Source organism: Arvicola amphibius, chromosome 3 (genome assembly GCF_903992535.2).
Source record: "Arvicola amphibius chromosome 3, mArvAmp1.2, whole genome shotgun sequence".
NCBI lineage: Eukaryota > Metazoa > Chordata > Mammalia > Rodentia > Cricetidae > Arvicola > Arvicola amphibius.
Window position 1 is genome coordinate 84322813 of NC_052049.1, and position 23890 is coordinate 84346702.

The 23890-nt window shown below is 48.4% G+C and overlaps 1 protein-coding gene across 1 annotated transcript; it reads left to right on the forward strand.

The window, feature by feature from the left end:
* The first annotated feature begins 5101 nt into the window (after positions 1 to 5101).
* On the forward strand, positions 5102 to 23428 carry Vstm5 (V-set and transmembrane domain containing 5). The gene is made up of 4 exons (XM_038321077.1): positions 5102 to 5189; positions 22293 to 22619; positions 22708 to 22848; positions 23385 to 23428. Exons 1-4 carry the CDS (start codon positions 5102 to 5104, stop codon positions 23426 to 23428), a joined length of 600 nt encoding a protein of 199 aa, XP_038177005.1.
* Positions 23429 to 23890: the final 462 nt, after the last annotated feature.

Below are 23890 nucleotides of genomic sequence, written 5' to 3' on the forward strand. Positions count from 1 at the left end.
GTTTGTTCTGGAACTAGCTCTGTAGGCAACAATTGGCCCACCTCTGCCTCCTGAGCGCTGGGACTAAAGGAGTGCACCACCACCCAGCTTTAAATCTACTTGGAAGTAGTATTACAACACTTCTTCCCTTCCTTATTCCCCCAGTACCTCCCAGATGCCCTCCCCCAACCCCTCCCACAGTGCCTTCCCCAAGCATGGCTATGTTAAGAGCCACATGAGGAAGGTGGATAATCATGAAGACGAGCTGCACACGGTAGACAGGCTGCCTGTGATAGAAACATGTTTCTCTACGGAAGCAGATGAACACATAATGTTAGCCAACCGTGATGAGTAACCGGAAGTAAACCCATTGCTATCTGATACACCTGGGAGGAGCATGAAAACCTAATCCAAGAAGAATTCCGTGGTTTGGAAGAATCTGGGGTCACAAGACTCTTGTCTTAGTTTCTTGAAGTTTTCCATTTTTCAGCCATGTTCACGCAATGGTAGAATGATACCCTTGAAGTGTTAGCTAAGAAGACCTTTCCTTCCTTAGGTTGCTTTGGCAGGTGTTTTGTCTCAAGGACAAGGCAAGTAACTAGTGCAACCCCACTCCCAGGACGTCTGCCTGGAGTGGGGTGTGGCCTGTGGTGCATTTTCTAACCCCTTGCCAAAGGCAGTCTAAACCCATCGGGGGTCCACATCTCTCCTTTGTGACCAGAAAGACAGGGAAGGCAGTCAGAGGAGGAATCTCGAGCATCATTGAATCGAATAGTCTAACAACGCTCTAATCTTGAGAGTCTTCCTTCTGTGGGCTTCTCGGGCTTCAGCCTTCCTGGTTCGTACAGTCATTTCACAAACAGTCATGAAGTGTTTACCGCATGTCAGGTGTCAGGTTAATGGCAGCGAGCCAAACAAAGTGTTTCCTTTGTCCTTGGTTTTCACAGGAAGGGACTATGGGCCTAGGGGCCCCTTTGTAATCTGGGTCATTGACTCTCCATCAGTGTGAGTCCCTTGGGACTAAGATCCATGAGTCATTCATCTTTGGAGTGCCCATAGCGCCAGATACAGGGCCTTCTGGGTAAATGTTTAATGAACTAACAAATAAATACAAAGGATATAGAAGACAGAAACATTTAGAAAACCCCTTTTTCAGTCAGAAGACTCTTAAAAATTGTTCCTAACATTTTGGGGTGTTTTATTCTTGTGCTTGAGATCAAGCTCACCATTAAGATGCTAGCCAAGGGGTCTACCAAAGCATCCCACCCCACCTCTAGCCCCTCTCTTTACCAAAATTTTGATAAGATTCGAAACCGAAGATGATCGGCTCTTCGGCTTTATGAGATTGCTGACTGTTGAGCATATCCATTCATTTTATACAGCATGAGTGCCGTATCTGAGAGAAACACCGTGGTGGACCGGGATTTACTCAGGCTCACAGCGGGGAAGGCTCCAGTCTGTCAGAGGGGAAGGCAGGGCTCCATTCTCACCAGTGAACCTGTGTGGAGGACACTGCTCATATCACAGCAGATCAGGCAGAACGAGGTAGGAAACTGGACGAGGCCACTACCCAATGTCTGACCCGAGGGACCTACTTTAGGCTCCGTCACCTAGAGGTCCCAGAGGACACCCAAAAAACACCACTGGACAGAAAATGAGCATTCCAAATGCAACCCCAAGGAGGACACTTCAGTTGCTGACTATCAGCTGGGACTGTAAACTGGGAAGACTCTGGAGGTGACTTGGACAGTAAAATCCAGGAAGACCTGGATTCAGATCCTCAGCACCCACATAAAGAAAATCTGAGCAGTAATTCTGGCAGCAAAGAAGTAGAGACAGGAGGATTGCTGGCCACCCAATACAGCGGAATCAGTGAACTCTTAGTCCTGGGAGGAACTTTGTCTCGAAACAAACAAATAAGGTAGAGAGAAACCACAGAGATCTTGATCTTGACTTTGTTTTTTTTTTAATTGTTTTTATTGATCTATATATTTTTTTCACTCCTCTCCCTTCCTCCCTCCCCTTCTTCTCTCTCCCATAATCCCCATGCTCCCAATTTACTCAAGAGATCTTGTCTTTTTCTACTTCCCATGTAGATCATTGTTCTTGACTTCTGGTGCATGCACACACACACACACACATTTTATTTTATTTTAAATTAACAAATAGTAGTTATTTGCACAACCCACTGTTTTAGAGTGTGTATGTACTGTGAGCTAGTTGAATCTAAAGTGATGCACCGCACACGGTCACATTGCATTATGGGACCATCCACCCGCTCACTCAGCACTCATTCAACACAACGTTTCACCATTAAGTACCATTGCTGTTCATGTCTTGAACATATTCCCCTGAACATACTGTAATGTCAAACTCTTTGACCAACATATATTTATGTCACAAAAATCCTGTCAAGCAGAAAAACAAAAAAGAAAGCAACAACAAAATGCATTTACCTGCTCCACCCAGCAAAACCGAGCGTCAAACCCAGAGCACACGCTGCAGCTGCGTCTCCAAGGCTCCTAGTCCAGTTTGCTTCGTCTTAGCTTCTGCTTTTCACTTGTAAAGCATTTTATTTAGCTATTATTTTTGTTTGGTTTGGTTCAATTTGGTTTTTTTTTAAACAGGATTTTCCTGTGTAGCCCTGGCTGTGCTAAAACTTGCTCTGTAGACCAGGCTGGCCAGGAACTCAGAGACCCTCCTGCCTCTGCCTCCTGAGTGCTGGGATTAAAAGCCTGCACCACAGTGACTTTGTTATTATTTTTGAAAGAGGATCTTGCTATGTAGGACAGCTGGCCTTAAACTTGCAATCTTTTTGTCTCAGCTTCTTAAGTGCTGAGATTATAAGTGTGAGTCACCTTGCTTGACTTGGCTTCTTTCCTAGTCCAGGACTAGGCGTGCTAATACTACAGGTTCATGTCCTGTGCTTTGGCATTCCCGGCAATGGCCACATGTCACTCCCAGGGGAGTTCCTGGGAGTCTCATCTTTCCATCCATGAGCCAGCACTTTGCCTGGTGAAGAGTACACTGTGCACTGTGGGCGGCTAGCCTGGGATGTGTCCCTTCCTGACTCCAGCACACAGGGTGTCACCACTGTCGCTCTCACGAGGAACAAGTGTGTGACGGTTAAAACTGTCAACATATGGTTCTAGAATTGCTTAGGACAGAGTCATTTGGCACACCCATAAGAGATTATCCAGATTCAGTTATTGGGGGGTGGGAAGATCCACCTTAACTTTGAGTGGCTCCATCCCAGGGCCAGGATCCTGAGCTGGATGTAAAGGGGAAAGCAAGTGGAGCTATGACATTTGTTCCTCTCTGAGTCTTGACAGCAGATGCAGCACTGTGGCGTCATCAAACTCCTGTCACCATGGTCCCTGCCACAGAGGATTGTACCCTGAAACTGAGCCAAACTCAACCTTTTCTCCATTGCATTCCTTTGTAACAGCAATGAAGAAAGGGACTGACATGATGCGGAATTAGCAAGAAGCCCTGAAGAGCAAGAAGGACATGGGAAGGCGAGCTGCATGCCACGGTCTCCAGGGAGGGCCAGCTACATGCCACAGTCTCCAGGGAGGATGAGCTACATGCCACAGTCTCCAGGGAGGGTATGCTACATGCCAAGGCCTTCTGGGTGCTTCCTGTCTTTCTGTTCTCTATCCTTACTTAGAGAGGTTTGTCCTCACTTGAACCTTCATGAGGTATGACAAGGGCCATATATCTAGGGAAAAAGAACGTTTTTCAAGGCAGGAACTGTGTGGCTTTTCCTGGAAAGAATAGTTCTATTCTCCACAGATCAAAAAGAAAGAATTCCAATTCCTGGTTGGCGAGCCAAGGAGTTCACTAACATTTCTTCCATTAGCAAGAGACGGGCACGTGGGTTCCAGAAAAGTCCACCCCAGCTGCACCCCCTGGAGTTCCCTGCACGACTAGCTGATAACTCCAGGAAGAGTCTTCTCTCCTCTGGAAATTATGACTGCTTATATAATCCAAGAGTCATGTACCTGCCCTGGCACCCTGGATCTTATAAGTTGCTTGTGCTTTGTGAGCCTCTTCCTCCTTTCAGAAAATAATGCTCCAGTCCATAGCCTTTTCTATCCCTTCTACCAGGGAAGCAAAAGCTTTTTCTAGAGACGCCCAAGCACACTGCCTTTTTAAGAATCGCTGCTGCTTGTTGGTGCTGCTGTCCCATGGCTACAAGGGAAGTGAGGAAATCTAGTTCTGACTGCAATTAGCTTGGGTCAGTATCTCCCAGTCTTCTGTAGCTTCACAGACCGGCACAGACCCTTGGAGGCCCTGCGGCATGCCCGTTCTTCAGGACAGGCAGACTATATCGCAGTTGGATTCCTAAAGTACCCAGTTATTCCTGCGGCTTCCGGAATGCTGGGGTTACAGGTGTGGGCCATCTCTCGGGTCTTTTCAAATCAGTGTGGTTGTTTCTCTAGCGTAGCTCAGTGCCAGGCATCATTCTACCACTGTCCTGTGAGGGACCAAAATGCCAACCTGTGCCGGGCCCTGCCCAGTCAGCAGCTTTTGGAGCCTTTTCCTGGCTGCATGGCTGCATGGCTGACTGGTATTGCTGTCCACATGCTCCACACAGAGCCAGCCTGAGTTTCCCCATCTGTCACCCCTTCCTCACACCCCAGGCTGTCACTTGATTTTCCTAAAAATCTCCCCCTTGCCCATGAAGTCTTCGGGTTGTCTCTTTTGTCCTTGGGCGACAGCACTAGCCTCTCTCCTAGCCACCTTCCTGCACTGAACCTTGAATTGATACAGTGGGTGTGACTCTCAGGAAGTTGCTCATTATTTGCCATTAGTGCCTCAGAGTGCCTGCCTTCCCATTATCCCATATCTTTCCATATTCATAGTCCTTCCTTCTCTCACTTCTCCCTCCCTTTTCCCTTCCTTCTTTCTTACCTCTCTCCGGGGAACTGGTTCAACCAGAGTACAACCTGGTCATCTAGCTCTGGCGCTGGAGCAGCTGCAGGAGCTGGGACGTGCCTAGCAGCAGAGCTGAGGCTAGGGAGGCCAGGCTGGCGCACTGCGGGGCGCCGAGGACGAGCAGTCGGCCCGGCCGCCTCCCGGAGGCCCATGCGGGGCCGGTACAGCCCGCTGTCCGTTCATGAGGCCACCCTGGTGCGGGAGGAGGACCCGCGGCATCCCGCTGGGGCTGCTCGCGCTCTGGGTGGCCGCCGCCCGCTGTCTGCAGAGTAAGTACCTCGCCGGTGGGAGCGACTTGGCGAGTGGAAACAACATCGCTGGAAGGGGCTATCCTTCGGGTGCTGGCCGGGAGAGCAAGGGGATGCGGACTAGGGTCACTTCGCCGCCTCCGGGTGGGCGGGCGGGCGGGGCGCGGCTGCAGAGTTCTAGGCCGAGCTAAGGCTCTCTTGGTGCCCTGGGCCGCTGCCGCTGTCACTGCGGTTATCAGAGCAGGAAGCCGGCCTGGAGATAACTCGTTTGCTCCTGGCCAGAAATTTCTATTTTCTTCCTGGAAATAACCAGATTGCAAATCCCCAGGTTGCCCGCTCGCTCACCACCAGAGCCTGGTATTAGACACCCTCTGTGAATTTCCTGGGTCTATGCGCCTCCCTGAACTTCCAGATAGCTCAGGAAAAGGGGTCGGAGGTTCACTGGAGCCTGAGCCCAGAGAAAGTGCCAGGTGAGCCAGCGCTAGAATCCCTGGAATCACCCGTGAGTCAGAATGTTGCACACGTCCATCATCATCTATAGACACGACCGATTACACTGCATTTTTACTTTCTTGTTCAAGGACTGTCATTATTACCATTCCTATCTTACAGATCAGTCAACAGAGGTTTAGAGAGGGCCAGAGTGGAGCCACTGGCGTTAAGAGAGCTAGTAGGGAGAGCTGGCCCTTACCAAGATCCAAAGGATCTACAAGCTTCCTAATGGTTTAGTTCTCAGAAAAACCATATAAAATCAGAGCCACTTTTCTCTGTGTTCTACACGTGCTGAAACTGAACACGGGAAGGGACTGCCTACCTAGTGTGTAGTGAACTCAGGGCTCACACTGAGCCTCTAGCCTTTTCCTAGAGATCAGCACTGGTATTAGCAAGAGCCAGCGAGAATGGGATGGGACTGTTGCTCCGGCAGCTAGGGAGCAGAACATAGCAGCTTTTAAGTCCAGCAAAGGGGACTCTTAACCACCTTTCCCATTGTTTTCCAAGCCTCAAGCACAACGCTTCCAGGCTCCATTCTTGCTCTTGGTGCATATGCCTGTAATGCTCAGAGGGTAGTATCCAGATCTGTCTTTTCCCTGCAGGAGCAAGCAGGGTACAGTAGATACAGGCAAAATTGTGGTTAACAGGTTTCCCTTTGAAGTGGCCTTTGGAGGAGGTAGGTGCTGCCTTCCTGGAACACTATGAACTCAGATTTGGGAAACCAGAACTCTCTATGCAAAGGAATCCACTCTTAACCTGAACCAAGCAGCTGGGTAGGAGCCACCATGACAGCGTTGACAGAGGGAACATAAGATGTTCCCGACGTGCAAGCTGGAAGACCAGGTGAACACTTGCATCAGCTGGTGGCTGTGCCCTGCACAGCTGTGAGCATCGGGAGGCAGCACTGTCCGTTCCCATCAGTCCCTAGTGTCTGTTCAGCATTAGGCAGGACCTACTCTTTTCAAATGAGGGGATGGGGGCCTGTTTGGGGGAGGCCTGAGCTGCAGCCAACACTAGTGATGTGGGGTGACCTTACCCTCTTCTCCCCAGTTCCCTGCATCCTTCAGTGCAAGGCGGGGACAGAACCCAATGGTACAGCTCTTTTCTAACATGAACAAGGCCCTGTGCTTGGCACCTAACACTGCTCGAAAAGGAAAAAAGAAAGAAAGAAAAAGAAAGAAACAACAGTGTTAAAAATGAGAGAATGAATCTTCATTCTACAAAGCCTGTGTGAAAACATGCCCCAGACACACAGAATGCCTGTATTCGGAAGCCTTTTCTCTGTTAATGGTGTTGCTATGGACTAACTACACACCCCTGAATCCGCTGGTTGAAAGTTCTGATGTGATGTTATTTGGAGGCAGGGCCCTTGCGGTGAGGTTGGGACTCCCGCGGTGAGGTTCACATTCTTACCAAGGAGAGATCAGAACTTCTTCTTCTGTTGGTGGGAACACAGGGAGCAGGTTAGTAAGCCAAGAGGAGGTGTTGCTAGACCAGTGAGAAGGACACTCTTCACCAGTCTTGGCGACCTGAGTTTGACCCTGGGACCCCCAAGGTGAAAAGGGAGAACTGCTCTCGTAGGTTGTCCTGTAAAGGCCACACACGCCATGACACCCAAGTAAGGAAAGACAAAATAGTTTTTAGATAAAATACGACTGCATTAAATCCCCTGGATCTTGTGCTTCTCACCCTCCAAAACTGAGGGAGGAAATAAGTGCCTGTTGTCTCAGTCATTCGGTCCAGACTCTTGCAACAGCCCAAACTAGAGCAATTGCATGGAGGAGTGGGCAGCTCCTACCATAAACATCTAAAGCTGTGGAGCCAGTTACTGGGTGCCGACTGGAGAAGTCTTGAGGAGCCTACTATAGGTTGGAAGGGAAGTTCTGGTACGGTCTCACAGAGAGATAAGGAGTGTTGCTGGACAATGGAGAGAGAATCCGTGTAAAGTAGCAGACATACAGACTGAGTCGTTTTCACGTGTTAGTGCTTTTGGAGGGGAGAGGTTGCCAGCGATGCAGTTGGTTATTTAGCTGAGGTGATTTCTAAGCAAAACATCGGAGAAGGGGCTTGGTTCTTCCTGGCTGCTTATAGCAAATCCACAGGGGGGGAATGAATTGAGCTGGATGTGGTGGTGCATACCTTTGATTCCAGCACTCAGGCGTTCAAGGCTAGCCTGGTCTACATTATGAGGTCTACTAAGACTACATAGTGATACCATATCAAAAACAAACAAACAAATAGAAGTCAGATCTTAAAGATGTGGCTGTAACCTGACAATACTATAAAAATATAATAATGATGATAACAAAGGAATATCAGGAAAAGAACAGCAGGGGTGTGGTGAACAGCCTTGGTAAGTATGTCTGTGAACCTAGGCACTCATCAGCCACCCCAGTCTGAACTGAAGGGGCCAGGACAGAATAAAGGAAGGATATGGGCGTCTTAGGTCCAGCTCGGCTGACCAGGGAGCTATGCAGCTGTAGACAGGTTCTTCCAAACAGAAAAGTAAGCAGTAGTGATTAAGAGATTGTCAGGTTGCCTTAGTACAAATGAGAGAGGAGGGGACATTGTTTTTCCAGGCTACCTGAGGGAACATCAGGGGTCACCTTAGCATGCCTGAAGGCAGAGCATCTAACCAAAGAAACTCTCTAGTCTTACAGTGTGTCTTACTAAGCTCAAATCCCATCGCTCCTGTCCTCCCTTTGGTTTCTTCCTAATGGAAAGACAATCTCTGCACTGTCCAGTGGTGGTCACATCAATGCATTTTGGAATATGTAGCTTCTGTAGTTCCCAGTGCACAGGCAGAAAGGACCTTGCTCAGGATGAGCTGACCCTGGCAGCTCACCCACATCTTCCTTAGACAGCACTTAAGTAAGACTTCAGAGTTAACTAATTCCAGAATGAGTCTGGGAGACCAGAAATGGAAGGTGCAGACTGAATCTATTGTCACAAACTTTTAAAAGAATGAGAATCTGTTTTTGCTATTATGTCAGGACATAGCAAGATGGTGACAGTCTGAAGGCCAGGGTGAGAGTCCTTCCTCATCAAGAGCCACAGATGCCCTGGTCCTGCGTCTTCCTCCTAGAAAGCGGGATTGGGGGTGGAGAGCACACTTATGCCATGAAGATGGGGATGCATCCTGAGACTTGCATTATCAGCTGATCTGGGTGTAATGAGAACATCTTAGGGGTGCTCACAGAAACCAAGATGCCTCTGACGTCACCATGAGGTAGATATGTATGTGGCCCACAGTTCTGTGGTGTGTGCCCGTGCTTACACAGATGGCTAAAACAGGAATAGGAAGAGGGAGATTACCAAGTTCAGAGTTTCAAGGTGGCTTTCTCATAAATGATTGCCTCATCTGATATCAGTCAACCCTCCGAACACGGAAGATGACAAAATGGACCAGAAAGAACATTTCTGGTCCACGTGTCCAGCCTGTTGAGAGTGCATGCGGGCCTTCTGCCTGCTGAGGGACACCACAGGGGTAGTTCAAGTCTGCCCCATGCTGACCCAGAGAATCCCTGCTCTGAAGAATCCCTAGATGGCAGAGAGAAGCCTCAGAGGTTTAGTGGAGTCCCAGCCTCGTAAGGCCAGAGTTCACAGGGCAAGACAGTGAGGAAGGGCTCAGTGTTCCAAATAGTGCTGCCCATTAGAACCTACTCAGAAAGGCCAGAGACAAAAAACAAAAACAAACAAAAAACCGGTGGGGGCTAGAATGGCTCAGTAAGAGCACTGGCTGCTCTTCCAGAGGTTCAGTTCCCAGCACCTACATAAGGAATTCTCATGGCCTCTTCTTACCTCCCTGGACACCACATACACATAAGATGCATATACATACATGAAAGTAAATCATTCATACATACAAGATTCAATAAAACAAATAAGTAATTTTTCAAAAAACTAGACATGTACCTATCCCCTACCCCAGATCAATAAAACCAGCATCGCCGAGGACAGAGACCAGACTGTGTGGTTCTGCCTTTGAGCTTCTCCGGCTAAAGTGTGGTCAGGCAAATCATGTCTCTCACAGACAATGTCGATTAGTCTAGTCCTAGGGGAGGAACTGGCTTAGAAGTATCCCTATGTCTCCTCCCTTCGTGTCTGAAAACACCCGCTATCATGTCTTAGAGTCTTGCTTCCTGTGTGGTTTCATCCACACAGACTTACAAGACTTTCCTACAGGGCTTAGGGAAGGGTACAAGGCTACTTGGCTCTTAGACATTCTTGAACACTTATGGTGACTGGCCATCAGGGGCTAGAGGTTCTGGGGGATCTCCTGGGAAAGTCTAATCCTAAGAGGGTGAATTACGTCACTAGCACTAGGCATTGAGGTTGGGGCTCGGCTTGGAGTAGGGAGGCCTGTCTTAAAGAGGAAGTCTTGAAGGCTAAATGAATAGATGAACAGAGAAAGCTTAAGCTTCAGGAATCATGGGGAGACTCCTGTCCCTAGGCCGGTGAAGAGGGGATCATTTTTTAGCTATACTGAACTTTATGGTCCTGCGTGTCAGTCTCCTGTGACCTACAGGGCTGTTTGGTACTTTTCCCGCTCAGTAAATCCATCATGGGGAAAAGTCACTTGCCGATAGCACTCTGTCAGAGCAGCTGCTGTCACTGAGGAGCAATGCCCATGCGTTCCTTTCTTGATACTGCTTCCCTGGGGGAGCCAAGTCCAGGGAGCCTGAGACCTGCTACCAGCCCAGTTCCCACTGAGTCCACATCCACTTCCTCTTCTGCTCAATACCCTGCCAGGTAAGAAGTGGAGCTTGGGAAAGTCATGGATCTCGGGTGGAAGTTGCTGGGATAAACTCTAGTTTAGAAAGAGGGAGATTATGCCCTGGTCACCAAGCACAGGTGGGGGCCTAACGTGCAGCTCTGTTTATCTGCCCTTCTCTATGGAAACCTTATATTAATAAGATCCCTGCCCTAGGCTCAAGCCAAGGCCTAAAACAGAATCCCCATCTTACCCTTGCCTTTCCCCATCATCCAGCCCTTTGGCATCTTTTATGACAAGAGTTCAGAGATATTTTTGAGCTAGAACTTTTTCCTTCATATTAGGTGAGTTAGACACAGACTAGAGGCTTGAGATGAAGGTACTGAGAAAACATATCCTTCGGGGTATAAGGAATATTAGGGGAGTTATTGAAAGTCACAGATAGAGTGTGCCAGGGAGACTTCTTTTTCTCGTTGGACAAAGCGAGCTGGCAGAATTACAGTTTTGGGGGTCTGCAGGGCAGTCCCATACTTTATGGTTGATAAGTCGTCCCCAGTTTGTGTGCGTGGCTGGCTTGCTTTCATTCCTAGGTGGCAGAGGAAAGGTCAGCTCCTCACACCTGTACCTGGAAAAAGGCTGCCGCAGGCGTGGCCTGATCTGCCAGACACGGCTCTTGATACAACAGGGTTAAAGTTCAGTTCAGTTCAGTAGCCCTGCGAACAGGCCCAGCAGGCAACACATGATATTAACACAGTCTTTGAAGAGAGAGGATGACCCTGAGGCCAGGGAGAGGGTGAGATGAACTAAGGTTAAGGCCACAGGGGGGTGGCTCATAGTTGGGGGTGATTACAGTTGGGAGTGAAGCGGAATCATGGGAGAGAGGCAGAAAAGAAAGTAGGAACCAGCACTGAGGCCTTCTAGAGTCAAGGTATTTGCACTTTGCAAACTAAATCCCCCATGACCCTGAGTCCTGGAGACGAAAGCCACAGAGGCACTGCTTTCACACAGCTGAACCTCTGAATGGACTCAAAGATGAAGTGCAGGCGGGCCATGAAGAATTCTCCTCCAGGCCTTTCCCGGCTTCTTCTGGCTGCTGGCAATCTCCGGTGTTCCTTGGCTTGTGCACATCCCACCACAACTCCACCTTCACCTTCTGGCCCATGATGCTGCCTCTCTGGGTCCAAGTCCTTTTTAAAAAGACACCAAGTCAATTGCATCTAGGCCAGCTGAGCTCACCCAGAGGGCCCCGTTTTAACTTAGTGGCCTCTGTAAAGACACAGACTCTAAAGATCACGGTAGAAGGCAGGATAGGAAGGTGCTGTCGTCTATGACGGACACCGTTTAAACTCTAACAGGCAGATAAGAGGGTGGAGCTCCAAGTAGGGCACAAGTCTGGGAAAGCATCTTCAGTGCAGCCTGTGACTCCCACCTGTCCTGGTCAGGTCTACGGTCACTTTGTGTCCCACATCGGCAAACTAGTCCCGGTGAAGTCTAGGAACATATTTTCTTAACCCACCAGAGAATGAGCTTAACACCCATGCCATGTGAGTGTTGTGGATGGAATCAGAGAAGACCTGTACAAAAGACAAAGGAGCCCCATGTCCCTGAAGTTAATTGTTGCTGGTGGGCCACTTCTCTTTCCCGCATGTGGTTTCCTTTGACCTATTGACTGACAATCCAGAAAGATTCCTAGAGGAGGAAGCAACTGAGAGAGGTAAAGGGATTTGTATAAACTCACACCTCTAGAGTACATGCAGCCCAAACAACCGGATACTTCAGTAAAATGCAGTGTGCAAGAACCAGCGGCCAAAGGGGCAATGTACCTAGAGACCAAGCTAAAGCCAAGACTGCGGCACAGAACACAACTTCCTGAGTCTCAGGGAGTGTAGGTTCCTACAACATAGTGGGACCTGTGAGCCCAGAGGTGGGAGAAAGGGGTTTATATGCTAAGCTAGACAAAGACAAGCTGACGTTGTGGAGTTGGTAGGGTGCCTGCCCAGCATATACAAAGCCCTGGGTTCAACCTCCAATACAGGAGAAAGAGAACATGGTGGTATCTGACTATAATCCCTGCAGTAGAGAGGTAGAGGCAGGAGGAAATGGAGTTTGGGGTCATTTTCGCCTATACAGTGATTCCAAGGATAGCCTGGGCCACATGAGATCCTGCCTCAAAAAGCAGGGGTGGAAAGAGACAAAAAGGCCCATTGAACTTACATGGGCTTCTCACAAAAGAAGAAAAGCAAACTATGAAACTGAGATGTCAGTCAAGAATTACCTGGGTGTCAGATCCCAGAGCTGCGTGCTTAGCTGACTGTCTTAACAGCTTTGTTTGTTCTGTAAGGCTTCAAACATATGCCATTGTGAGCTGATGGGCAGGATGGGGTTGTAACCAAGATGGTTGCAGTCATGTCAAGCTAGATCCCACACTGGGGCCTTCTGTGTTGTCTGCAACCCCTGTCTTCCTCGGCTGCTGTCATGCCTCCTTTGTCCTCTTCCCTTGCTTCCCTCCCTGTCGTAGCCCTGGCAGGGGAGGACACAGAGGGTCCTCATCAGGGTCAGGAGCAGACGTTTTTCTATTTTCTTTATTTTAAATTGTGGGTTTTTTGCTGGGCATGGTGGTGTATGCTTTTAATCTCAATAGAGGCAGGGGGAATCTCTGTGGGTTCCAGATCAGCTGGAGCAGCATAAGGAGACTCTATCTCAAAAGGCAGGTGGATTTCCTGGTATGTTTGCAGCCATGTGAGGAGCACAACAAGTGTTTTCCTGTTCACGTCCTTCTAGGCAGGACTGCCTGTTCCCATGCCTACCAATTACTCTGTACTTACTGGAAGGCTGGGGTCCTGGGCCAGGTTTGGCATTTGCAACTTTGCTTTGATTCCTTCTAACACTCCAGACCTACGAAGCAGCTATGGCTATTACATCAACCACCATTACAGAAGAGGAACAAAGGCCTAGCTCATTGGTGAGCCATGAGGCCAGAGTCACAACAGTAAAGAGTAGGCTGGTATTGGAACCCTCCCCTGATGACTCATTTCTTTGAAGGCCTTGTTTGGCTAATGGAATTTCTTTGGTTTGTCTCCATGTATGGCTGCCATCTGCGAGAACTGTAAGAACCCTGTAAGGTTCTGGGCTCTGTGGGAGCCTTGGGAGCAGGGGCGTGCATGCCTACATGCACATGTTAAACACAGGAGTCATTGCTGATTTTAGATACTTCAGGGGACATAAACTGAGTCCTGAGGTTCCCACCAGAGCTAGGTTCCTACCAGAGCTAGTCATGGGGCCTGAGCTCCAACCTTGTTCCAGTTTGACCTACTTCTGCATTCTGCACCCCATACCTGCAGGCCAGCTGCATAACCCATTAAGGGAAGACTCGGGAATTCCCATTCATGTTCCAGCTGCCCTGCAGGATTCTTGGGTGCATCATAGACCAAACAGGATAAGTTACAATCTAAAGGGGAGAGGTGTTTAGTAGCCACACAGTGAGGACACACAGACACAGGCTGTGAGAAGCGTAGCAGTGAAAGGTGCCCTGAGAGGAGCCCAGTGATGGGAGGGGCTTCCCAGTCAGGCTTCCGCCCAGTTGAGAGGAACCCAGTGGCGGGAGGGGTTTTCCAGTCAGGCTTCCACACACTTAGAATCCACAGTGACGCTGGGGTAGAATGTCTATACACACCCCTAACAAATTAATGTTATCAAAGGTCTTTATCTTTGCCAATCTGATAATGGCGGAGTCACTGAACTTCCGGCCCTCGGCTTCCTTGGACTATGATCTGGGTCTGGTGCACTGGGATGTCATTCATAGGCAATAATGGTTAGCTCTTCTAGAGTGAATTTTGTGTGTGGGGGGGGGTATGAATTCTGAATCGTGGTGAAGGGGGCAGCCTGACAGCCTTCACCTGAGCCTATCTCTGCCCACGGTGTTTGGGGTAACTTCTCAAGGTCAGTGAGTTGGTAGGGACTCCTGCAGGGTGAGCTGAACTTTGGTTCCTGTGTAACCAGACACTAACTACCAAGAGGACCCGTAAACTGGGTGAGCACGTCAGCCATTAACATAATTCTTGGCAGCTAAAATGACTAGCCAGTATTTGGTTGCCTTCACGCAAAGGTGTCTTCCAAATTGTAGCCTTGCCTGGTCAGGAGTGGGAGACTCTGGCCAGAGCATTAGACTTTAGCTGCTGCTTAAGTCTCTGTCATTTCTCTTCCTAGATGTTTGTCTGTTGGCGGGCCTGGAGATGAGAAAGGGGTCCTCTTGCCAACTCAACTCACACTCTCTTCCCGGCCTCCCTAAATGGGTAACAGTTTGACCAGCAGGACCTGCATGCCGCCATTTACTCATCTTCAGAGAGCCACGAGCTCCAGTAAGGTGCCTGGCCCTGTGCTGGGTGCTAAAATGCTCAAAACAATGACCCCTAAGGCTCTGGAAAGGGCTAGTGGTCTCCCAGTACTCTAGCCTGCCAGTAACCCTACCAAACACACACGCTGCGGAGGTTAGGACGCAAATTTGTCACCAGATAGCTCTCTAATATTACAGTAATCACTACTCATATCTGAGGTCAGAGGCACCTGAAAGGAAGATAAAGAGACAGTGGATAAGATAGTCATGAGCCAGGCAATGCTGCAATAAAACCCCACCTTTACCAGTGACTGGCTGTGTGGCTGTGCTGTTGATTCTCATTTTAAATGAAAAAAAAAAAAAAAAAACCTTTTGGCTAAGATCAAATGGAAAAGAAAAGAAAAAGCTGGGTGTGGCAGCACTCATCGATAACTCTCAGGCAGAAGGATCAAAAAATCTAAGGCCAGCCTGGACTACGTGAAACCTTGCCTCAAAAAACAAACAGTGCCGGGCGGTGTACACACGCCTTTAATCCCAACACTCAGGAGACAGGGCAGAAGGATCTCTATGAGTTCCAGGTTACAGAGTGAGTTCCAGAACAGCCAGGGTTATTACACAAAGAAACACTGTCTTGAAAAAGCAAAACTAACCAAACAAACAACCTAAAATAAATAATTAAAAGTAATTCAAATGTAAAAGCTTGGCATGGTTCTTCAAACCTGTAACCTCAGCACTTAGAGGAAAAGGGATCACTGCAAGTTCAGATCAGGTGTATAAAGCAAATTCCAGGACAGCCAGGGCCACATAACCACCTCCACCTCACATAACAAGTGAATAGATAGCTAGGTTGATTGATAGGTGATAGATACATTGATTGATAGATGATAAATAAATTGAGAGATGATATAGATGGATAGATAATTGATAAATTAAAATTAGATAATAGAGGATAGATGGATATATAAACAAATAGATGGTGGTAGATATAGGATAAATAGATTGACAGATGATAGGTGATAAGTTGATAGACATATGGATGATAGACAAACGATAGGTTACAGGTGGATTGATGATTGTACGTAGATGACTGATAGGATATAGAGAGATGATATATAAATGATTATAATAGAGAGAACATAAAAAATAGTAGCTGATAAATGAGTAATAAGCAGAAAATCATAATCAGTGATAGATTATAGATAGCTATATACATACATACACACATAGATACTAGGCAGATCTATAGATAAGTAGGCACATGAATAAATAGGTAGATACATAGATAGATGATAGGCAGATAGGTAAATACACACATACACACACACATAGAGTAACAGACAGCTTGTAAAGTATGCCAATTACAGAAAGCCGAGATTCTGGACTGATGAGACAGCTCAGCAGGTAAAAGGACTTGTGCAAACTGGAGGACCTGAGTTTGATTCCCCAGAATCTACATCCTCTGACCTACACACACACACACACACACACACACACGAAAAATAAAAGTAAATCCTTAATACCAGGCCCTGTCCTCCCTGACGCTGGCTGGTAGATGAGCCTAATCTTTCCAGCCACAAAGCAGCAGCTTTCCTGGAAGGAAAAACCGACACCTCTCACTCTCACTTGGGTATTCGATGACTGAAGACATTGATTGACCAGCCGCCCTGTGCCCACACCATGTTGGTTACAGGACGCACAAGATGAAGGCACGCACGAGTCTGACCCTCTGAGGCTGACCTGGAATTTGACCTGCTTTCCTGTTTATTCCGGGAGCCTTGCACTCGGCCCATGTTCTTGGTTAAAGGATAACTAATGGTACCACACTGGCCTGGTGAGGGTGTTCGAGGGAATGGTCAGCAGTGCAACCCTGGACAGCTCCTGTGATCTCATTGCTATTCCAGACTGGGGTGAGGGAGCCTGAGACTAGAAATGGCAGCCTTGAGCAGAGTGCACTGTCCTTTGAGGGAAAGTCCTGGCAGAGGCTGGAAGCTGAACTTTTTGAATTCTCATCCGATGGGAACATTGGCCAGGAAGGCTTTCTACCTAGAGAGGCTGAGGTCCACCTCTGCATAGCACTAGTCCAGACCTCTGTCTCAAAGGTGCCCATGTGGCCACCAGAAATGGCAGAGCATGGGATTCAAGAAGACCACTGGCCCTCAGTGGTCTCCTTAACACTATATTTCAGAAATCTCACCACTGATCCTCAGAGATCTCCTCATTAGTCTGTCTTGGCACCAGAATCATGTGTGTTTATCATTCTTTGGCTTTGAACCCTGAGGGTCCTTGTTAAAATGTAATCAGTTCAATAAAGTGCCAAAAGATCAGCAAGGACATTTCAGAGGACATTTGACAGGCCTGAAGAAGCTCCCATTGGCCAAATGTAAACTCCCTTGTAGGACATATTACATACTAACAGAGTATGACAGAGTAGATTTGAAAAAAATAACCCACAAGTCTACAGGAGCACTAGGAAGAACACCCCTACCCTCCTGAATATGAGGCAGGGTCTTACTATGTGGCTCTAATCAGCTTCAGAGTCATGATGGAGGGCCTGAAATTTCCCATGCTTTTGCCACAGTTTCTGAGACTCTGGAATTATAGGCCACTGTGCTCATCCTGAGAAATAAAGAGCTTGCTTTTTATACTGGGGTGGGGGTGTGTGCACACCACATTGCATGCATGAGGTCAGACCTTTCTGTCTTGTTTGAGACAGGTCTTTCTTGAGAAATGGCTTTTATTATTATTTTTAAACATTTTTCTTTTATAGTTTATTTATTTTTATTCTATGTGCATTGGTGTTTTGCCTAGATGTATATTTGTGTGAGGGTGCAGATTTTGGAATTTCAGACATTTGTTAGCTGCCATGTGGGTGCTGGGAATTGAACCCAGGTTCTTTGAAAGAGCAACCAGTGCTCTTAGCCACTGAACCATCTCTCCAGCCCTTATTATTATTAACAGAATAGAACCAGCCAATAAATTTAGAAGAATGGTAGAATTTTTTAAAAATCACTGGGTGGTGGTGGTGGTGCCCACCTTTAATCCCAGCACTCAGGAGGCAGAGGCAGGCAGATCTCTGTGAGTTGAGGCCAGCCTGGTCTACAAATCGAGTTCAAGGATAATCAGGGCTTTTATAGAGAAAAACCCTGTCTCAAAAAAAAAAAAAAAGTCATGTTTTACAGCTGTAGTCGCCTCTGGAATAACTAACAGAGGTGAGACAGACCTGTGGATGCCAAAACCTCCAAATGCACCAACGCTGTCTAACAAGGTAGTCGTATGTTCTTCAGAGAAAAGGAGGGACATGCCAATCACAACCCAGGTGCTTTATCTAACTTAGCTCCCCCAGTCATGGGACAAACTTCGATTGTTTTCTGGGCTGATGCAACACGAAAACCTCATTTTTATGGTGGTTTTACCTTGTTTCCAAACAAATCTAGAGTAAGCTGTTTTAAAATATTGTCATGAAAGTCTCACGCCATCTCTAAGGTGTGGAAGCTTTGCTGGATTAAAGAGGACTAAACACAGCGTAAGGACCCAAAGCAGTGAGTGGATTCAGAACACAAGGGGTCATTCTGTGAACAGCTAAGGAACTTTGGAGATGCACTGTATATTAGCAAATAGTATTATTCACAGGGCTGGAGAGATGGCTCAGTGGGGAGAGGTGCTAGCCACCAACACTGACAATTTGCTTCCTCCTCAGAACCCACTGGAGAGAAATGACTTCCATGGCACACATTGCACATACACACACAGCCACACCCATAAATGAATTAACATGTACTAAGAAAATCTAAATCTCGGGATGGATGATGGTGTCTGAGAACCCCTGCTCTGAGGTGCAGGTTCGGGGTGTGTGTAATATACTTCCTTATGGTTCAGTCCCCAAGGCTGCCTTGGTCTTCAGATACTAGTTGAAAGGCCCAGGTTGGGGCAGTAGAGGTGGTGCATCTGTCAAGAGCACTTTGCTGCTTTTGCAGAGGACAGGGATTCCATTGTCAGCAAGCACAGAGCACCTCACATAGCTAACTCCAGTTCCAAGGGATCTGACATGCTCTTGTGGCCTCTGCAGGCATCAGACATGTACATGGTACATATACATATATGTAGGCAATGTACACACACAAAAGAAAAATAAATAGCTCTGTTTTTAAGAAGTCTCGGGTTGTCCCCATGCTTTGGACTGTCTGTCACAAGTCGCCATGCCCCACTCTTTGTGCTCCATTGATTTGCTAGAACATCTCCTGAAACACGTGGAGACGCTTGCCTTACAGCTACCCATTCATGAGGATCTTGCATAGCCTGCCGATGGACACGGGAGGAAGACAGACTCAGGAAGAGGGCTCTGGGAGGGCTTCTCTGGTCCTGCTGTGTGTGGGAGGCACCCGTCACATTCTATCCCCACTACTGCCAGCCACTGGCTTTCTAGTTGAGCCTAGTTATGAGTGTTTGAGCTTTGAAGTCTGCTGCCCACACATAGCGTTTTATCCTCTCTGTGTGAGCTGCCCTGCGGGCTTCTGGGTGTTTGATACTCCATGTCTCTGCGAGAACAGTCCTTCAGTGTAACAGTGAAAGGGGCCAGGCCTGCTTGTTTGGGTTTCTGTCCTGTCCGGTACCCCACAGCTGTTTAGCCCCCCAAAAAATCACACATAGATCTCTAAAGTTATAAAGCTGATTGGCCAATTAGCTCTAGCCTCTTACTGGCTAACTCTCACATTTTTTTTTTTTTTTTTTTTTTTTTTTTTGATTTTTCGAGACAGGGTTTCTCTGTAGCTTTGGAGCCTGTCCTGGAACTAGCTCTTGTAGACCAGGCTGGTCTCGAACTCACAGAGATCCGCCTGCCTCTGCCTCCCGAGTGCTGGGATTAAAGGCGTGTGCCACCACCTTCCAGCTCCATTTCTCCAACTCTCACATCTTGATTAACGCATTTTTCTGATCTATTTTAGCCATGTGGCTCAGTACCTTTTTCAATGAGGCAGATCACATCCTGCTGCTTCAGTCGTCTGGGCAGGAGTGGGAGGAATCAACTTCCTTCTTCCCAGAGTTCTCCTGTTCTCATTATATCATTTCTATTTCCTGTCTGATTTTCCCACCTTTACCTCCTGCCTGGCCAATCAGCGTTTATTTAAAACATGATTGACAGAATACAGACAATTCTCCCTCACCACTTCAGGGTCTTCCAAGTGCTTCTCTCTGAGTGACTGTGGTGAGTGACTGGGCGCCGACCCCTGGGGAGCAGCCACCTCCCCTCCCCGGAGGCTGGGAGAGGCCATAAAGTTCCAATATTCCAATCACTCCTTGTCTTTCCTGGTGACCAGTCCTGAAACTATCTGAAGGTCGCCAGCCACCCGTCGTGCCCAGAGGCTCACCGTCACTGCGGTCACTCTGAAGAGTCCAGGGTTTTAGGAGCAGAGCGACAGAAAGTGGAGACGAATCAAATATCTACTCCCTGTTGTATCGCAGAAGGAAGAAGCAAATGCTTTCTTTCCTGCTCCTTGGCAGAATCGCTCCAGACCACTTGAAATCACTTAAAATTATCACCATTGAAAGATTTTTACTAAGTTTGTTTATTAATTTTGTGTGGAAAAGGAATGCATGTATGCACACACATTCCATGGGGCTGTGTGGAGCTCAATGGACAACGTGAAGGAATGAGTTCCCTCCCACCATAGGGTCTCAGGGACTGAGCTCAGGCCATCGGGCGTGGTGACAAGTCCCTTAGCCACACTGAGCCATCTCACCGGCCCCTACTACTATCTTTTTTTTTAAAGCATGAAATCCATTGCTTTGATTACCCAGCCCGGCCTTAGGAGATGGGTACAAGTGGGGTGCTATTATCAATGGAGGAAGACACTAGAATGCATCTGGAAACACTGCATGTGGGGTTACTTACAGGTGACAGCGTGGATCCAGCACAGCTGGGCCCCAGAGGATGAGAAAGCTAAACAGGAAAAGGTGGGAACTGAGTGATAAACCACCACTGCCACAAGCAGCACAGGGAGGAAGGGTGTGTCACCTCCTCTTCTGCATCTCCACCTACCCCTGATGGAAGTCGAGGCAGGAATTCAAAGCAGGAACCTGGAGGCAGGAACTGAAGCAGGGCCAGAGAGGAACACTGCTTACCAACTTCCTGGCTCACAGTTGGCTCAGTCTGCTTCCGTCTACACTCCAGGACCATTCCAGAGGTGACACCAGCCACACTGTGCTGGGTCTTCCCACGCCAATCATCAGTCAAGAACATGCACCACAGGCTTGCCCACGGTCCGATCTGCTGGGGGTGTTTTCTCAGTTGAGGTTCACACTTCCTAAATGACTCCAGCTTATGTCAGGTTGACACAAAACTAGGCAGTGTGCCATTCGCTCTCCTATCTCTAGCCTTCCTGTGTGTGGGAGGCGCCTCTCACATTCTGTCCCCTTCACTGCCTGTCACTGGCATTCTAGTTGAAGTCAGATGCCCATGTGTAAACCTCAGCCCTGCAGAGTGACCCCAGCCAGGCTTCTCAATCGTGATGAGCCTGAGGCTTAACCGCGGATTAACTGGATGAATACGGGAGGCTTCAATAGCATGGGCTGCTGCCTGGTGTGCGCTGTGCCACACAGTACCTATGTACTCAATGTAGGCCTTGCTGTTCCCTCACACAGCCAGCAGAGATCTCTGCTGATGCCGCTGCCATGTCCAACCCTGCACCCATACGCAGCTGATCATCAAGCTCGGTCTCATGTACTTTCTATAGTAGGTCCTAAATCACCATGCCCTTTATTTTTGTTTGTTCGTTTATTTACTTTTATTTTATATACATTGGTATTTTGCCTGCAGATAAGTATGTGTGAGTGTGTTAGATCTTGGAGTTACAGACACTTGTTAGCTGCCATGTGGGTGTTGGGATTTGAACCCTGATCCTCTGGTAGAGCAGTCAGTGCCCTTAACCGCTGAGTCATCTTTCCAGGACCACCCTGTCCTTTCTAACTTCCTGTCTCTCTCTTGTTATAACCACCTGGAGACCTCTCTTTTTCCCACGCTTACCCCCAGGTCCCAAGCTGGTCTCCATGGCCAATATTAGCATCATCATAGATTTAGCGTAAGGCACCCTGCCGCTCCCATGATGGCTGAGCTCCTGACATGCCTAGACTCCTGTCCAGGTCTCTAGCTTTGTATCCTAAGCTCTGCCCAGGGCTCCTTGCCTTCCAGTGATCTGGCCACCTTCAAACACACCCTGATCACCCTCAGGACACAGGCTTCAGACCTCTGTTTGCGTCGGCCAAAGATGTCTACCCCATATCTTCCCTCACAGGGCTTCCTCCTCTTGCTTGTCCGCTGGGTCTGAGCTCAAATGGCATTCTCTCATGCAGGTCTTCCCAAGCCGTCTCGTATCCCCCTCCACTGTTAGCCTTGCTTATTCTCATCAGAGCACTGGCCATTAACTATAAACAGGTTGCTCTGATCACTAGTCCCTAGTATTCTAGCCCTTGCTGAATATAATAACAGAACTGGGGGCGGGAGGCTCTGTGCCTTTTCAGTTGGCACACAATAGGTGTTCACCAAGACACTGATGAGTTGATTCAAGTGTAGATTCAAATGTGTGCCCTACAGGTCATGGGGTGTCACTGTACATCCCCCGGTCGGCCATCAATGCCACGGTCCGAGAAGACATCCTGCTGTCGGTGGAGTACTCCTGCCACGGAGTGCCCACAATCGAGTGGAAGTACACATCAAACTGGGGTGAGCAGAAGATCGTGGAGTGGAAGCCAGGGACCCCAGCCAACGTCTCCCAAAGCCACACAGACAGAGTCTGCACCTTCGACAATGGTTCCATCCAGCTTTTTGGTGTGGGCGTGAGGGACGCTGGCTACTACGTCATCACTGTCACGGAGCACCTGGGAAGCAGACAGTTTGGCACGATCGTGCTGCACGTGTCTGGTAAGAGAGCCCAGGGCTCCCTGAACTACAGGCCCAGGCGGGCGACTGTGTAGTAGAGAGAGACCTTACCTTCCCTCCTGTCCCACAGAGATCCGCTATGAGGACCTACACTTTGTCGCTGTCTTCTTTGCTCTGCTGGCCGCTGTGGCTGTGGTGCTGATCAGCTTCCTGTGGGTCTGCAACCAGTGTGCGCATAAATTCCAAAGGAAGAGGAGACACAAGCTCAGAGGTGATGCTCGAGGCCTTGCTATGATCCCTTCATAGGAGACACAAACACAGAGATGTTGCTCTGGGCCTTGCGATGATCCCTTCATGTGTCTGAGGCCAGAGGTGGCACCTGTTACCTCATTCGCTGTAAGAAACCATTGTGTGTGTGGTAGGCTTTCAAACTCTTGGTGTTTGTGTGTGTGTGTGTGTGTGTGTTGTGTGTGTGTGTTTGTGTGTGTGTGTTTGTGTGTGTGTGTGTGTTTGTGTGTGTGTGTGTTTGTGTGTGTGTGTGTGTGTGTGTGTGTGTGTGTGTGTATGTCAGAGGTCAACACTGGGTGTCTTCCTCAAACACACTCCACCCCTTATTTCTGAGGCAGTTTCTCTGACTGATCACTGATTGATCACTGGCTGCCCAATAAATCCCAGTGCCCCGACACTGGGATTACAGATTGGGGCTTTGTGCGTGGGTTCTGGGGCTCTGGCTCCAGGTTCTTATGATTAGGCATTTAACCAGCTGAACCATCTCTCCAGCCCTTTGACTTGTCTTTTCCTTCGCAGAAAGCACCACTGAGGAGCTCGAAATGAAAGGTGTCGAGTGTTAGCCAAGACTGTGCCCGATTACACTGCTACCTCAAGAGAAAAACAGTATTTTCCAGTTGGAGGAACAGACTAAGGCAATCCTCGCTGCAGCCTCTCACCATCCTTTCCTGACGAGACAGCTGCAAGATCGGAAAGCTGCTGGCGGGAAGCCTGAGGCGGCCGCTCACTATAGGAAACCGGCTCTAGGATTTGCATGTAGGAACAGATCAACTGAGGCTTTCAGCCGAGAACTTTTCTCGATTGCAGCTTCAGGGCCTTGCTGATCCTTAACCAATGACACCGGCAGGCACCAGAAGCTGCTTGCAGTACTGACTCTGATCCCATGCTGGCCTGGTGGAGGAGTCCCTGACTCTAGGGCCAGAGTGTCTGCAGAGAGGCTCATGCAGTCAGCGTTGGAACATGCTCTCTGTGTCGGCCCGCAAACTGCTGCAGCCTCCGTCTCCCTATCTTCCGTTGCATACACA